Below are 18,720 nucleotides of genomic sequence, written 5' to 3' on the forward strand. Positions count from 1 at the left end.
ATATAATAATAATAATAATAATAATAATAATAATAATAATAATAATAATAATTTATCATAAGGATAAATCGTCAAGGCCATCGGTATGTACGAAGCATGACAGATAAAATCACCAGTTAAAATATAAACAGAACTGCAAACATCAATATAAACATAAGCACATGGATATTTTAACTATGGATATGAATTGCAAACACAGTTAAGTTTACTCTCTGGAAGTTTAAAGCATCTCTTTTTTTTTATACAGGATTAAGAGGAGTAAAGAAAACAATGTTAAACTTGTCAAGTTTTGAGATAATGGATGGTAATGATACGAGTTTAAAATTGTTAAGTAGAATGGCAGCGGCGGTGGTGATTGTTATTTTAAGGGGAAACCAATGGGATTACGTGAATTAAAAGCAGAGTATATTCACATTTGTACACAAGAATTTAAGGTGCGATTTAAACAAAAGTGGGAAACGTGCGTACTTGTGAATATAGACCTGTTTTTAAGATGAGTCTTTATACTGGCCAGCGACTGCCTACAGCTTCTTACAATATTAATTAGTTAATTAGTAATGCTATGTTAAGATGTATGTCAAGGCTACTGACTCACCTTGGCGTTGTATTCCCTCTCCACTCTCGCTGGAGTTACACCCACGGTAGGCATCTTCACTGCCGGCCGGCGTTCTTCAGTTGTTCCACGCTTGTTGGTCGTCCTCTGTTTCACTTGTCCATATTCCGAATGCAGTTGTCTTTCGTACTTGGGAGATATTAAATCGTGGGACGAATCGTAATTTGACATACTGATACCGTTCCTGCTGTAAGACAGTATGCTGTTACCGCTGGGATATTTGTGGCTAGGATCAGGACTGGCCCTACTTCTACTCCAAGGATCATCACTGTGGTCCGCGTTCAATGTCAATGTTGTTACATGCGAGTTTTTAGCCTTAGGCAGAACTCCGTACCGCGACGCCATGATAACTGAACACTGAGTGTTTTCTGTAAGAGAGATGTACACACGATTATGTCACCGTCCAGAAGAGATTCACAGTACAAGGACAAGTGGACAGTGGCCCGAGCCTTGGTAGGGGAAGTGAATCAGCTAATCTAGAGTATGATCGTATATCAGGGACATCAGTAGCTTAACACAAGACCCTCATTAGAGTTAAGAAAAATCACATTTTATGTTACGGAAGCTTATTTATCCAACTTTATACCTAGCTTTGTTCGAAAATAAAGCCTACGGATTCAGTAAGTGCTATCCCGATCGAGATAGACAGCATTCGAAGCGTGAGGATATAATCAGATGTTCGTGTCGCATATGTTAGCAAACAAAACGAAACCTGGTAAAACAGATGGTGACAGTCAGGAAAAATATAGCTCAGCAATTAACCCAACTGGAGAAATAGAAGGTCAGAACTAACACGTACATCGTCAGAGAGCTTCACTTGAAAGAATCCACACAAGATAATGCCACACATCTTCTTCTTCTATAATAATAATAATAATAATAATAATAATAATAATAATAATAATAATATTATTATTATTATTATTATTTCATGTGGCTATTTCTAGCCGGGTGCAACCCTTGTAAGGCAGATCCTGCGATGAGGGTGGGCGACATCTGCCATGTGTAGGTAACTGCGTGTTATTGTGTTGGAGGATAGTGTTATGTGTGGAGTGAGAGTTGCAGGGATGTTAGATATAGACCCAGTCCACGAGCCAAGGGAATTAACCATTTAAGGGTAAAATCTCCGACCCTGCCTGGAATCGAACCCTGGGCCCTCTGAACCGAAGAGCACTGCGCTGACCATTCAGCCAAGGAGCCGGACAAAACTCGTGTCTTCATCCTGAGGTGGTACAGCTCTTTTCAGGCACACCCCCATTGGAGATGAGCTGCATGTGCCACTTCAACCACATACCAGCCCTACTGCCATTCTTAAATTTCTGGCAGTACCGCGAATCGAACGCAGTTCTCCGAGAACGGCAGCTAATAACACTAAACGTTACGCTACGGAGGCGAACATAATAATAATAATAATAATAATAATAATAATAATAATAATAATAATAATAATAATAATAATAACCTGGCTGGATCCTCGAAGAGCACTGCCAAAGATTATGAAGTCATCGGGAATCGCAAAAAGTGACGGGGTACTATCACGAAACGCACGAGCATAATGAGGAGTGAGGTAGCTGGCCATTGCTTTCTTCACTAAGCCAGTATATGTTACTGACTGACTGAACCATCCAGACGCACTAGTCCTGCATCGAATCCCATTTCTCAGCATCTTACAATTTGTCACAGCCATGAGGCTGAAACGTCACTGCAAGGTATATTTTGCCCTGGCCTGTGCCGAGAGACAGACAGAAGAGTACTGTATCCATCAATAAAGAGCAACAGGTGCAGCTTCTTTTAAACACATCAGCACTCCTGCCTAATTTTAAATTTCAGGAATCGAACCCGGGCGATGTCAGTTAATTGCGCCAACCGTACGCTACGGAGGTGGACATTATTATTATTATTATTATTATTATTATTATTATTATTATTATTATTATTAAATATACTGACGTCCATAACCATACGTTTTAAATCGTGTATAATGAGAGGAATCTGATAATAAAGGAGGATAGTTGGAATCTGAGCCAAGGTGAAGTTCAGCGGACTTCATAAAAAACGTTCTCTCCAAGTTATCTTCTACAGTTATTACAGAGAATACGCACATAAAGATGGCGATAAGTGTATTCGTAATTACCAATGTGAAAATTTCAATTAATATAGCCTACGGGAAGATACAATTTCTAAGATGCAGAGCATTTTTCCCCGGAGATTTTCTTTTAATGCTGGTCATTTTGCACTAATGATATACAGTACCAATCATATTTCAACGCTTATTTGTGGATTTTACCATCAGGAACTGATGCACTAAGCCAACAAAGAGCGAGATATCTTACGCATATTCAAAATGCATTAGATAAACACAGACCCCTAGTACATTTTATTCTTAAATCATACTTCGAACTACAGCAAAAAAAATACATGTTATTGGCTTTACGTCCCACTAACTACTTTTACGGTTTTCGGAGACGCCGAGGTGCCAGAATTTAGTCCCGCAGGAGATCCTGGGATAATATCTCCAACTCCACAAACATTTTCCCTCTAGTTCGTTAGTCAGTCTTGAGTCACCTAAATCATTTATTGCAAGATCTTTTCCTTATTAGGTATTATTAAATGACTCTCTTATTACGCCTCTCCGTGACAACCATGAAGAGTATAAAATAACGACACAACTTTATCAAATGTATTTTTAACCACCGAGTTTTAATTGTGTAGCGAAACACACTACTTTCTTGTTCAATGTAACCGTACAGTGGACCACTTTAAGGAGATTTTATAACTGTTAATGACTATACAGAGACTTATAGAGGGAAAATTTACCTATAGGCTCTTGAATAAAGTCTACTGCGAGCTAGAAGAAGGGAGAATAACACGGAGCTATACAGTGGAAGTAGAAATGAAATGGCGTATGACTTTTAGTACCGGGAGTGTCCGAGGACAAGTTCGGCTCGCCAGATGCAGGTCTTTTGATTTGACTCCCGTAGGCGACCTGCGCGTCGTGATGAGGATGGAATGATGATGAAACCGACACATACACCTAGTCCCCGTGCCAGCGAAATAAACCAATTAAGGTTAAAATTCCCGACCCTGCCGGGAATCGAACCCGGGACCCCTGTGACCAAAGGTCAGCACGCTAACCATTTAGCCATGGAGCCGGACAGTGGAAGTAGAAGTGGCGACGCGACGGTTGGGAAATCATGGAAGAACATCCGGACGGTAGCAGCAAATCGAGTCAAATGAATAGCTCTTGCGTGTGACTTGTACTCCACACAGGAGTGACAGGAACTGTCAAATTAAGTCACTTTGGTAGCCTGTATTTATTATGTAAACTTGGTTGCCGACAGTAAAGTTCGAAACCACTATGCTTCGAATGCAAACTTTTAGCTCCATGACTCGTACTTTTTTTTTTTTGCTAGGGGCTTTACGTCGCACCGACACAGATAGGTCTTATGGTGACGATGGGATGGGAAAGGCCTAGGAGTTGGAAGGAAGCGGCCGTGGCCTTAATTAAGGTACAGCCCCAGCATTTGCCTGGTGTGAAAATGGGAAACCACGGAAAACCATTTTCAGGGCTGCCGATAGTGGGATTCGAACCTACTATCTCCCGGATGCAAGCTCACAGCCGCGCGCCTCTACGCGCACGGCCAACTCGCCCGGTCATGACTCGTACTATGCAACCAACTCGCTCGGTTTTCGTCTATACACACTTCCCCCCATATTAGTTCTTAACTCGGTCCCTGAATGAGTCTGGTATTACTTCTACGTATTTGAGCCATGTGTTATTGGATCTTCCTCGATCAACTTGCTCTCCACCGACCCCGATAGGATTATAGGTTTGTGAGGCTTAGGTTTTCGTTCCCACGTCTCCTGAGACCTTGCCCTTTGGGGATGACTGCCCCTTTCTTCTGCCTATATTCTCATTCTTTGAATGGTCGGATCACTTCATTTAACTCCTCTAAAACCAGTGTCAGTAGTTTATTGTTGTCTTAGGGGGAAAAATACAATGAGATACCACCATCACGTTATAGATGGGAGCGAGGGTCTGAATGACTAGACTGGCGAGGTGAAAATGCATCTCTCAGTCATCTTAAGAGTTCGTTTTCGATATTCACTCCAGGCGAATATTGGGATTGTACCTAGACTATAGGTCTTTTTCCCTTTATTAGCGATTCAATGTCTCCTTCCTGTTCATGAAGACGTTCCTACTACTCGTAACAACGAGAAAAGGCTTCGATTCCGCTGCCTTCCACTACAAACCGCAACGTTTCTAAGTGTCAATGGAGTAAGTGCCACAGACCCATGGTAAAACATACGGCAGACTCATGTTACCTCATAACAACTTAAGTTGCCCTGTATCTCAGCTAGGTTTTGAATAACACCGGAGTTCTCGTCCATCCTTAGGAGAATACGAACAAACTGTGAAAGATGCACCGATTCTAATGAACTTTGGCATCCTCATCCAGCTGTGACAGTCGTGCTGAACAGAGCATATCATCGAGATGTGTCGACTACGAACGATTCCTGGCGACCCGAAGGAATTACTGTTGGCGACGGATAGTTCAAATGAATATATTTGCAATGTATATATCTGCTTGTGCTCTTCTTTTTTAATTAGTTTGGTTATAAATACTCTGGGAGAGCCTCCATGGCTCAGGCGGCAGCGTGCCGGCCTTTCACCGCTGGGTACCGTGGTTCAAATCCCGGTCACTCCATGTGAGATTTGTGCTGGACAAAGCGGAGGTGGGACAGGTTTCTCTCCGGGTACTTCGGTTTTCCCTGTCATCTTTCATTCCAGCAACACTCTCCAATATAATTTGATTTCATTAATCATTCATTAATCATTGCCCCAGAGGAGTGCGACAAGCTTCGGCAGCCGGCACAATTCCCATCCTCGCCGCTAGAAGGGGCTTCATTCATTCCATTCCTGACCCGGTCAAATGACTGGAAACAGGCTGTGGATTTTCATTTTTCATAAATACTCTGGATACTCACTGGCCAGTTGCTGGAAATAAGTTCATGATGTGATGCTAGACATGCAATAAATAAATAATAAGTACAATAATAAGTACAAGTTTTGGCGAGGCTGAGACGCTATTTGGGAAGGAAACGGCCGTGGCCTTAATTTAGGTACAGCCCCAGCATTTGCCTCGTGTGAAAATGGGAAACCACGGAAAACCATCTTCAAGGCTGCCGACAAGTGGGGTTCGAACCCACTATCTCCCGATTACTGGATACTGGCCGCGCTTAAGCGACTGCAGGTATCGAGCTCGGTAGGCTGAGATGGAAAAGGGCAAATTGGAAGATAGCTGCCATAAGATATCATTCTGATATTTGCCTCGTGTTAAAATGGGAAGCCACAAAAAAAGCAGCTTCAGGTTTATCAGCAGTGAAGTTCGAACCTACTATCTTCCCATTGCAGGCTTACAGCTACACGACCCTCACCGTGCTGCCTACTTGCTTGGTTTCTTCCATTTCCTGTCATTACTTAATTACAATAGAAACACCCCTGGTGACCATGATCGTTAAGGCGTGGAGTCTGTATGTTCCGACACCGTGGTTAGTCGGTTCGAGTCCCGTTGGTCGAAACAAACTGTCACCATCAGAATATTGGCCGCCGGGTAGGAGAGGTGATGACATACAATTTAGAATCACTACATTGCGTGCCAAAAGCCTGGATTCAATTCCAAACATCTGCGCAGTGTTCATATGGAGTGAGGGCATACGAAGCTGTTGATGGTGGTTCGTCCGTCAGATGGGGACGTAAAGCCTTGGTACAATTCGATAGGACCAGGCTATGTCCCTTCTTACTATCATGGGTATCACGTCAAACATTTCATATCATTAACTCTTCTGATGAGGTTGACGATGGGAAGGGAATCTCGTCGTAAAAACTTCCCATGAAGATTCATCCCCCTTCATACCCGGCTCCGCAGAGAAACGGTACAAAGGCTGACACACACTTAATTACAAGAGAAAGCACAGTCACTCAGCTTATGAGACAGGCTTCACACACACGTTAAGTACACGGACCGTTGACCAAGATATTCTAAGCCTGTCGGGTATTTGCATTTTGTGTTCTAAATAGAGTAACTTGTGAATATAGGCCTATAGGCCTACATGGGTAGAATTCGGTTATCTTAAATATTATCCCAAAAAGTAAAACCAAACAAAAAGTCGATCAGGGGGACCGAAGTCACTAAGTAAGAAAATTAACCTCACGTCACTGACCGAGTTGGCCGTGCGGTTAGGATCGCGTAGCTCTAAGCTTGCATTCGGGAGATCGTGGGTTCGAACCCCACTGTCGGCAGTCCTGAAGACGGTTTCCCCTTGTTTCCCATATTCACACCAGGCAAATGCTGGAGCTGTGCCTTATTTAAAGTAATGGCCGCTTCCTTCCCACTCCTAGCACTGTCCTATCCCATCGTCGCCATAAGACCTATCTGTGTCTGTGTGACGTAAAGCAAATTGTAAAAAAAAAAACGTTACTGAGGGTTACGTCATTTACGTGCCGGTACATTCTATGCTTACTACCATTTAAATAGCCTACTCGTAAATGCCAGGTGACTGTGCCATGATCCGATGCTGCAGTCTTGAGGACATGGACAAAGACGAGTGCGTAACTAACCTGGGCTCCCCAGTCGGGCTTTCTTACATTTTTACGAATAGCGTTACGAGCTGATAGTGCATCTATGACTATGTTTAATATTCTACAGTGGATGTGATAACCAAGTAGCACAGTCACTGGCTGCTCACCACGGCGGGCGCGCTACGAATTCCGGACTATGCATTTGGCATGAAATGCATGAAATTAGACCTGAAATTGTGAAGTATACTGGGAAGGCAGGGATGAAATGGCTTCATAGAGTAGTGAGATTAGCATTGAGTGTTGGTATGGTACTTTCAGATTGGACAAAGGCAGTAATTGAACCTATCTATAAGCATGGGGACAGGAAGGATTGCAACAACTATCGAGGTATCTCGTTGATTAGTATACCAGGCAAAGCATTCACTGGCATCTTGGAAGGGAGGGTGTGATCAATGGTTGAGAGGAAGTCGGATGAAAAACAATGTGCTTTCAGACCAGTGAGGCGCTGTCAGGATCAGATTTTCAGTAAGCGCCTGGTAACTGAAAAATGCTACGAGAGGAATAGACAGTTATGTTTATGTTTCGTAGATCTAGAGAAAGCATATGACAGGGTACCGAGGGAAAAGGTGTTCGCCATACCGGGGGACTATGGAATTAAGGGTTTATTATTAAAATCAATCAAAGGCATTTATTTAACAATTGGAATGCAGAGAGAATTGATGGTAGAATGTGTTCTTGGTTCAGGGTACTTACAGCGGATAGGCAAGGCTGTAATCTTCCACCTTGTTGTTCGCAGTTTACATGGATCATCTGCTGAAAGGTACAAAGTGGTAGGGAGGGATTCAGGTAGGTGGAAATGTAGTAAGCTGTCTGGCCTATGCTGATGACTTGGTCTTAATGGCAAATTGTGCCGAAAGCCTGTAGTCTAATATCTTGGAACGTGAAAATAGGTGCAATGAGTATGATTTAACAATTAGCATTTCGAAGACTAAATTAATGTCAGTAGGTAGGAAATTCAACATTCAACAGAACTGAATGTCAGCCTGGTGATATAAAGCTGGAACAGGTAGATAATTTCAAGTATACAGGATGTGTGTTAATCCAGGATGGTAATATGGTGATATTGAATGAAGGTGCAGTAAAGTTAATGCAGTGAGCTCGCAGTTGCGATCAACATTATTCTGTAAGAGGGAAGTCAGCTCCCGGACGAAACTATCTTTACAACGGCCTGTTTTCAGATCAAATTTGCTTTACGGGAGTAAAAGCTGGGTGCACTCAGAATATCTTATTCATAAGTTAGAAGTAACATACATGAATGTAGCGAGGATGATTGCTGGTACAAACAGGTTGGAACAATGGCAGGAGGGTACTCGGTATGATGAGATAAAGACTACCTTAGGAATAAACTCGATGTGCGAATGAACCGGCTTCGGTGGTGGGATCATATGAGGCGAATCGAGGAGGATATGTTATCTAGAAGAAGAATAATGGACTCTGTTATGGAGGGTAAGAGAAATAGAGGGAGGCCAAGATGACGATGGTTAGACTCAGTTTCTAACGATTTAAAAATAAGAGGTATAGAACTAAATGAGGTCACAGCACCAGTTGCGAATAGAGGATTGCGGTGACATTTAGTAAATTCGCAGAGGCTTGCAGACTGAACGCTGAAAGGCATAACGGTCTATAATGATGATGTATGTATGTATGTATGTATGTATGTATGTATGTATGTATGTATGTATGTATGTATGTATGTATTTGGCATTTTTGAAATTAAAAATTACGTCCCTGTGATTTGGATTCCATATGAAACTGGAGGTCCAGTGGTTATGATTGCGATATAAAGTCATGTAAAACGTGCTTGCGTGCTGTATATTCCATAATGAACATACACAGCTTGTGTCCATCCTGATCGAACTTTACTTACAGATCTTATCAAATAACTCCCGGCACGTGGTTGTAACATAACCATGTTTTAAAATACTTTGTCGCCGTATTGAAGGGATGCCTGACCGAGGCGGTAAAGGCGTGCTCTATTCGCCCGGAAGGACGTGGGTTCGAATCCCCGTCAGGAAGTCGTCAAATTTAAGAAACGAGATTTCCACTTCCGGAGGTGCACATGGCCCTGAGGTTCACTCAGCTACACCAGAAATGAGTACCAGGTTAATTCCCGGGGGAAAGGCGGCAGGGCGTAGAGCTAACCACTCTACCCAATCACGTGCCGAGGTTAACAATGGTGGAAGCCTTTACCTTCCACTCCTCCAAGGACCTCCATAGCCTGTACGAAGGTGACTTTGCTTTGCTTTGTCCCCGTGTTGAAAACGTATCAGAAACGGAAAGAACTTTCATTAAAGCTAGTGTAATCTGCAGACTTGTGATTTTCAGGAGCAGACACTTGAAAGACGAGCGGAGCAGTTGTCTCTGTGGCGCTATCTCCTCGTGTTGTCCCCTAACTTTGTGAAGGGAGGCAAAACACTGTTGTTGTCTGAGTGTCTGGCCGGGAATTATCAGCCGCCCACGGTAAAGATAGCATTTACTGTACACTGAGAGTTACCTCAGAGCTGTGACACCAGTGCAGCGAAAGTTGTGGTAATGCTTTAATTTAATGTTAATAAAAAACGCAGCTTCCATAGAAAGTGTAGCCTACTTGTTGTTGTGGAATGTAAGGGGCTTAGTTAATAATAATAATAATAATAATAATAATAATGATAATGATAATAATAATAAAAATGGGCCCGGCCCTGCCACGAAATTTAAAAAGTGGTACAAGGGCTGGAACGGGGTCCACTCAGCCTCGGGAGGTCAACTGAGTAGAGGTGGGTTCGATTCCCACCTCAGCCATCCTGGAAGTGGTTTTCCGTGGTTTCCTACTTCTCCTCCAGGCAAATACCGGGATGGTACCTAACTTAACGCCACGGCCGGTTCCTTCCCTCTTCCTTGTCTATCCCTTCCAATCTTCCAATCTTCCCATCCCCCACAAGGCCCCTGTTCAGCATAGCAGGTGAGGCCGTCTGGGTGAGGTACTGGTCATCCTCCCCAGTTGTATACCCCGACCCAGAGTCTGAAGCTCCAGAACACTGCCTTTGAGAGGGTGGGATCGCTGAGTCCGAGGGAAAAACCGACCCTGGAGGCTAAACAGACAAAGAAGAAGAAGAAGAAGAATAAGAAGAAGAAGAAGAAGAAGAATTTAAAATGGAATACATTACCCCAAACCCAAATCGGAAATATATATATAATATATAAATTTACTGATACAATGAGACTGCGACGAATTCAATTTATAAGCCATTTGGAAAGAATAAATAACAACAGACTACACAGCTTTTTGCAAATCAAACCTACGAGATCAAAATGGTATAAGCAAGTAGATAAAGACCTCACTGAATTAAGACCACCAAATCTGCAGGATAGAAATATAATCACCGGGCGAGTTGGCCGTGCGGTTAGGGACGCACAGCTGTGATCTTGCATCCGGGAGATAGTGGGTTCGAACCCCACTGTCGGCAGCCCTGAAGATTGTTTTCCGTGGTTTCCCATTTTCACAATGATGAAACGGAGCTTAGTTTCATACATATGAATTTCTTGAGGAGTCCGACCCCTTGGCTGATTGGTCAGCGTACTGGCCTTCGATTCAGAGGGTCCCAGGCTCGATTCCCGATTGGGTCGGGGATTTTAACCGCTTCTGATTAATTATTCTGGCTCGGGGATTGGTTGTTAGTGTCCGTCCCAACACTCTCCTCTTCATATTCAGACAATATACGACACTACCAACCACCACAGAAACACGCAATAGTGATTACATCCCTCCATATAGGGTTTGCGACAGGAAGGGCATCCGGCCGTTAAACAGGGCCAAATCCACATGTGCGGCGCAGTTAGCACCCGCGACCCCACAGGTGTGGGGAAAAAGCGGTAGAATAATAATAATAATAATAATAATAATAATAATAGACTGCGACGATAGAACTAAACATTACAAACCCTAAGTTTAACGAATCGCGAGAAATGCAAATAATAGAATACAGTGTAGTGACCTCGATTTCTCACAACTACATGCTTAATAACTCCTAACATAGAGAACATTCACATTGATAAAACGGAGCGGATGTTATTACAAGGAAGTGCACGAACGCACAGCATCCGCACTTTGGTGGACGATATTTAAAACGGAATCACCTTACCTTTCGTGCTGAAAGACCATGCGTCACAAACGTTGGGGGGGGGGGGGGGGGTTAGAGAAAATATTCTAGCTTGGGGGTGAATGTCGTACCAAATTAGATGGATTCTTTGATGATGATGGGAATAGGAAACGAAGTGATCATGGCCTTAATTAAGGCACAGCTCTAGTATTCAACTGGCCTGAAAATAGGAAACCACGGGAAAAGATTTTCAGGGCTAACGATAGCAAGTTTCAAACCTAGGATCTCCCGCATGCAAGCTAATAGCTTTACTGAAACCCCGTGGCACTACAGCCCTTGAAGGGCCTTGGCCTACCAAGCGACCGCTGCTCAGCCGTAAGGCCTGCAGATTGCGAGGTGTCGTGTGGTCAGCACAACGAATCCTTTCGGCCGTTAGTCTTGGTTTTATTGACCGGGGCCGCTATCTCACCTTCAGATAGCTCCACAATTCTAATCACGTAGGCTGAGTGGACCGCGAACCAGGCCTCAGGTCCAGGTAAAAATCCTTGACCTGGCCGGGAATCGAACCCGGGGCCTCCGGGTAAGAGGCAGACACGCTACCCCTACACCACGGGGCCAGCTTAGGTTTACTGTAACAAACAGTAAATTAAGTTTTGATTAGGAGCTCGTATCTGGAAATGTTATTTTCTATTCTGTTAGAAAAATAAATCAAAAGTAATCCTTCGTGTGAGTATTACCGGTACGTTTGACATTGTACAATGAAAGAGTATTACACGAAAGTATTAGAATTATAAAATCATTCAAGTGGGTTTAACGACACGCACAGATTCTCTGAGGGAAGGGCATGATTTTTAACTAAACTGTCATGCATTCAGACCATTCTACGTTTTTTCACCTCTATCAGTTTAACGTCAAAAACAGATTTTCTTCAATAGAGAAACTGAAGAGCTTCGACAGGTAATGTAGCGACCACTTAGTGAAGATTCTGCCTTAGCATTTCTGGCGTGAAAATAGATAGGCACCGACAACCATCTTCTGGGATACCGATGGTAGGGTTAGAACCCACTACTTACCGAATGCAATCTTAGAGCTACATGACACATTCCGCGTAGCCAACCTGCTCGGCCCCCTAACCTTAATATAATTGCTTACCATCTTGTATTAAATTGCTTACCTTCATTTATCATTTAATATGAATCTTTCAAAGGTGATATGGAGCTGCGAAAAATCATTAAAATATATCAAAAATGTACAGTTATTATTAGTCATCGTAAAGAATGAACATTTCGATCTGACAACTCCATAGGAGAAACACACTGTCTCCAAAATGTACGAACCGATCAGCGTGACACTTCAAGATCATCGTAATGTAAAATACTGTAGAGGAGTAAGCATGATGAGAATATGAGCCTTCACGTGCCACGTCTCAGAGAAACCCATCACACTGAGCAGAGACAAGAGACATGACAGCCAGGATCTTACTAATTCTGGAGAAGAATGTAGACCTTGAATTACTACCGTTGAAGAGTATGAGTCACCTGGAAGTCTACTCTACTCCAGACACACAGCCCTCAGAAGAGAAAGCTTTTACTGCATTGAAAATAATCCAGACTGAGAAAAATATTCCATTATGAATATTTCAACCATTATAAATTAAATTTACCAATGACAAATATCTAACTAGCTTGTTTACAACCTGAATATGTTTAAAAATATATAACTCGACGGCTGTTTAAATAGGCCCTAATTATTTACGTACAAGCAACAAAGTCAAAACAAAATATCTTCGACCAAGACATCCTTATAGACGTACAGAATATACTTCGTGTGGTCATTTTCCGGGTTTTCCCTCACTCACTGCGGGAATATGACGGAAGAGTGTCTTAAAGTCCTTAGCTGACTAGCGCCAACTGCGGATATACACAAAATATAGTGACACTATTCCTGGCCTTTAAATGGAGCAATACTGTAGTACCATTCATCCATAAATTCGGTTGATTTTCTATTTATAAATTATATTTGTATTAGAGAGCCTCCGTGTACAGGCGGCAGGGCGCTGGCCTTTCACCGCTGGGTTCCGTGGTTCAAATCCCGGTCACTCCATGTGAGATTTGTGCTGGACAAAGCGGAGGCGGGACAGGTTTTTCTGCGGGTACTTCGGTTTTCCCTGTCATATGTCATTCCAGTAACACTCTCCAATATCATTTCATCTATCATTCATTAATCATTGCCCGGCTTCGGCACCGGCACAATTCCTATCCTCGCCGCTAGATGGGGGCTTCACTCACTCCATTCCTGACCCGGTCGAATGACTGGAAACAGGCTGTAGATTTTTTCATTTGTATTAGCTAGTTAAGTTCAATATTAAACTCCTGGTAGGCACTACTCGTTAATTATGAGTTTGACACTATTCCCAAACACTTGGGTCAGTTGAACCTCACGTAGTCTGTCTGTTATACCCGATGTCCAGCAAGGAAGAGAGCTTGTAGTTTTCTGTGACTGCTGGCATCATTGTTATAGCCATGTGAGCTCTAATTTTACGTGAAATCGACATTTCAAGAATACGACAAGTATTTGCCGAGATTCGAACCATGGCCGCCTTTGTAAGTAGTCAGTGACAAAGGTTATCAAGGGACAACTGGACAGAATTAGTTGATCTAATTCTATTTTTAACACTTGTGGAACCTCAGTCTAGAACTTAAGGAGGATTCTTTTTTTTTTTTTTTTTTTTTTTTTTTTTTTTTTTTTTTTTTGCAATTGGCTTTACGTCACACCGACACAGATATGTCTTATGGCGACGAAGGGATAGGAAAGGCCCAGGATTGGGAAGGAAGCGGCCGTGGCCTTAATTATGGTACAGCACCAGCATTTGGCTGGTGTGAAAATGGGAAACCACGGAAAACCATCTTCAGGGCTGGTGATAGTGGGGTTCGAACCCACAGCCGCGCGCCCCAAACGCACGGCCAACTCACCCGGTTACGAGGATTCTTACCGCAGCTGTGGCCTCACTTGTGAATTCAGATACTGTTGTAATAGTCTCATCGACAACAGTGCTAAATGGAAACCTCAGAGAATAGGTGAATGTATTAGGGCGCCTGTCATGATTAATCATTATCAATGAGTAGAGAGGTGTATTCGAATTGGACGGTTGGCCAACTTGTCAGCTCAAAAACAACGCACAACTGGTTCAGTCAACGACGAATGAACACTTCTCACCCACTACCATAATACAGGTTGCCACACGGATTTAATATACACAAAGTAAATAGGCGTTACTAGTAACTATGACGTTAGGTCCACTATGAAGCATCATATACAAAGTACTCGTCTAATTGCTATGCAGGCATGCATGAAGCAAAGGCTGACGCCACAGAACACGGTTGAAAAGAAAATTGGGCAGTTAATCATAGATGCGAGCACAGGCCTAGCAGGTTATTCGAGGAGTAGAAAGTGAAGGCTTCCACAATCCGTAACGTCTGAAGATGGTTTTTCATGGTTCTACACCATGTAAATGCTGGGGATAAAACTTAATTATGGCCACGGCCGCTTCCTTCCCATTCCTAGCCCTTTCCTGCCCCATCGTCGTCATAAGACCTATCTGTGTCGGTGCGACGTAAAGCAAATTGTATAATAATAATAATAATAATAATAATAATAATAATAATAATAATAATAATCCGTAACGTTTGTTGTGAGTGGCATAGAATGGTTAGCTTCATGACCGACCGGCCGGCCGCCTTCGCTCCCAGGAATTGAATTAATTTGGATATTTTTATTTATTTTATTTGTGTAGGCTGAGTGAACCTCAGGGTCATATGTCTCTCCAGAAGTGGAAATGTCGTTCCTAAATTTGTTCTGTTCTTAATGATAGATCAAACTCGTGTCCTTCCGACTAAAGAAAACACGCATTTATTGCCTCAGTTGGTCACCCCCCCCCCCCCCCCTTCAGTATTCAGCCTGTGGTTAAAAATCATTGACCGAAGCAAATGGTTTTCTAGCGAATCCTACATTGTTGTCAGCTGAAATTTACCGCCTATCTCGTTACTACCTACGCTAGTTTATTTACTCCTTATAACCGATATTCTTATTTCGGTTAATACAAACTAGTTCTTCTGTCTGAAATAAGATACCTACCTCCTGCTTAAAATGCTTAAGCAGGTGTCGAACGTTGCATCAGAGTAAGGAAATAAAGCAGTTACGACTACCTGCACAGACGTAAAGCATTACGATTTACAAAGTGTACCTAACCAAAAATTACTCAGATGTACAAAATTTCTTGGGAATGAAAGGAAACGAAAATCACACCGGAGAGAGAGTTAGAAACACGTGAATACACTCGTAATTGTTTTATTCTCCAAAGCGTAAGTTAATAATAATAATAATAATAATAATAATAATAATAATAATAATAATAATAATAATGTAACCTCAATAACCTAGTGCAGACATTTTAATTTAACGCCATTTAGAATGTCCGCATGTTCATTTTGATGTTCCGCTATCAGATGAAAAAGAAACTGGCCTCTGTTGGGCGATCTATGACCGAGTTTTAATTAATTCTGCCGCATTACCACTAGATGTATCACAACGCCAACATCGTACAACATGGTCTGTCGATTAGATTTTTTCCGACGTACAAAATTTCGACTATCTCCGCTGGGTTTGAACCCGCGGTCTTGAAATACAGAGGCCGCCCTGTACCAGAGGGAGTAAACAAAAGGTGAAGGCTGGATTTTCAATTATGACGGCCCTCGCCCTCCTCACTAATTCAGTATTCCGTTTCCTTCAGCGCAAGAAAATGAGTGTAAATTATTTGTAGCACTGTTGGACTATTATGACATTGTTCTCCCACCTCAGGGAAACATATGGCAATACATTTTGAATACTTGGATCCTCATCGGTATTTTTGCATTATTATTATTATTATTATTATTATTATTATTATTATTATTATTATTATTGTGTATCCGTTAAGCTTTATCTCCAGTAACAAATTCCTAAATTTATTCAATTCGGAAGCCACACCTAAATCTGTTGTTTCGTTTTGTCACTTACGAAAACATGTATAGTAAACCGTAGTACCCGACGGTATTAATACGAACTATTTCATCTAAAGCAATAATATCTATCTCCTGCTTACAATACTTAAGGTATTAGGTAGCGAATCCTAGGGAATCTTTCATTTTCATGCCCTGCGTGGTCCTTGTCTTTCTCTGAACAATACCTTCATTTTTGAAGTTGAATCCCATTTTTTCTCTCTTGTTAGTGTTAATAGAGGATGATAGCCCAATTGTACTTGCTCTTAAAACAGTAATCATCACCACTATCACAAACCGTAGTATATTGAAAAACATTGTATCAAATGTATAATCCGCTAATGTCAACACCACACCCCTTCACCTTTTTTCCCTTTAAATAGAAGTTTCTCTCCTTGCCTGTATAATCAGAGTAGTAGTCTTCGGTTGAGAGGGCCCGGGGTTCGATTCCTGGCCAAGCCGGGGCGTTTAACCACGTTTAGTTAATTCATAATACACTATACAATCCCTTCACATAGGGTTGGTGTCAGGGAAGGCACCCGGCCGTAAAACTGGGCTAAATCCTTGGAAACTGCCGTCCTCAGATAAGTGTAGAAAAAAAAAAATAATAATAATTCGGGTATACACAAAACTTAGTTTTAGGTGTCTTCTAGCGGGATTGTGCTGAAACGAATTGGCAGACCTAGCCCTGCATGTAGACCTATTGTACATTATTAAAATAGCTACATTCATAAAAAATGATTCCAATCTGAGCGCTTCAATTCAAAAAATACCACTGAATAATCTCACACAAGTTAATAAAACTTAAGAGACTTAAAAGTTTTTTTCCTAGATAACAACTCTGAACAGTTGAGAGCAGTTTCTAGCGTATCACCGAATTTCACAAATATATATTCTAACGGAGTATTCTTGGCATTGGGTATCTTCAAAAGCTTTAAATGTTGCCAATGTCTCCTGGGTGAGCCATGTACACCTGACAGAAAGTTAGGAAACAGTCACAAGTTCACAGATAAATCAAATTACCCTCAACACTGAGGGATTCACCTGTGCCAAGTGTAGGCCTGAAGAAATGACGCTTTTCTTTTTATGTTCCGATAAAATTTTCTGGACGTAGGACCTACTCTCTTTTTTTATTCACTTTCGGCATGAAGCCTACTCTAAACGGATTTATGAGACAAATGGCTGTAGAATCTCACTGGCAGTCATATTTCAACTCGATGCAATATAAGAACTTAGGCTGTTACCTCAAAATGCCAAGAGGGATGCACACACTTGTGTGAGTACTGCAACAACGCAGGGTATGGCAAATTCCATATACAAATGGCAAGTTCACGGGAACGATGGCCATAAATTACACTAGATCATAATGAAAATTGAAAATTATAATATAAGTTTGTTCGTATGAAGTGGTGGGGAATATACCAATGGTATATGGGGAGTTTAATTTCGGACAGTTTTGGAAGTTTCGGTAGTACTTTCATCCAATTTTCTATGAAAAGTTGGTATTTTTTTCGGTAAACATTTTCTGACTTCCTATCAATCAACGGTATTCTGTTAAATACATATTGATATTCTACTATTTACTTTCATTATTATTTAGTAAACTTAATTTTCAGTGACACACTTCACTCTTTAAGTTTTTGAAGAGTTCGATATATTTTGTATCCTGTGTTGATTATATTATTACGGAAAGAATATAAATTTCCCTCACTACCTTTAGGCCTACATAACTCCGTGGGAGTGCCTGAATACTGATGTGGTGAAATTTTATTACAGTTCATGAACGAAAGTCTTTCACAACACAAAAACACGAACGGAGTATTTCTCGCGCTACTGCACTCTGGAAATATCTTTTATAGAGCATTAATATACCTTTACAGCGTACTTGAAAGTTAACTAATGCAACAACAGTTGGAATTAGAGCGAACTTTTACTGCCGATTGCAATTCGTTATCATATGAACACAATCTCAGCGAATGTAACTCTTCCATTTACATTTCAAGGAAGCTGACATTTAAAGTCGTTAATGGGAAGAGCGCGAGATATCGAACAAGTCAGAGCGAGTGATTAGCTGCGCAGGCGCAAAACCTCCAAAAGCACATGATATGAAATTGACAAGATACGCGACTACTGTTCGTTTTGACATACAGGGCTGACTTCCTCGTGGTTTAGTTGCTAAACACCACCATAATATTGAAGTTAAACACCAGTTTTCGTGAATACAATCGAATAAAATGAACACTTTTCACTTCCAAAGTAAATGTTTTTATCATTAACATAATTTCCTTCTCACGAAACCTGCGGAATTATAGAATTTCATACGCTCTTAGCCGAAAATAAATTAAGAGG

At 41.7% G+C, this 18,720-nt stretch overlaps 1 protein-coding gene across 2 annotated transcripts in view; it reads right to left on the bottom strand.

The window, feature by feature from the left end:
• Positions 1 to 18,720, bottom strand: part of Lmpt (Limpet) — a 1,284,547-nt gene that overhangs the window by 971,985 nt on the left and 293,842 nt on the right. Inside the window, exon 1 of one of the 2 annotated variants that reach the window (XM_067135218.2) lies at positions 596 to 973. The exons of the other annotated variant lie outside the window; for it this stretch is intronic. Within the exon in view, the coding sequence (XP_066991319.1) occupies positions 596 to 958 (363 nt within the window). The 5' untranslated portion in view covers positions 959 to 973. Of the gene's footprint in view, positions 1 to 595; positions 974 to 18,720 lie in introns of those variants that run through there. 2 annotated transcript variants of the gene reach the window in all.

The sequence above is a fragment of the Anabrus simplex genome, chromosome 1 (assembly GCF_040414725.1).
Source record: "Anabrus simplex isolate iqAnaSimp1 chromosome 1, ASM4041472v1, whole genome shotgun sequence".
Lineage (NCBI taxonomy): Eukaryota > Metazoa > Arthropoda > Insecta > Orthoptera > Tettigoniidae > Anabrus > Anabrus simplex.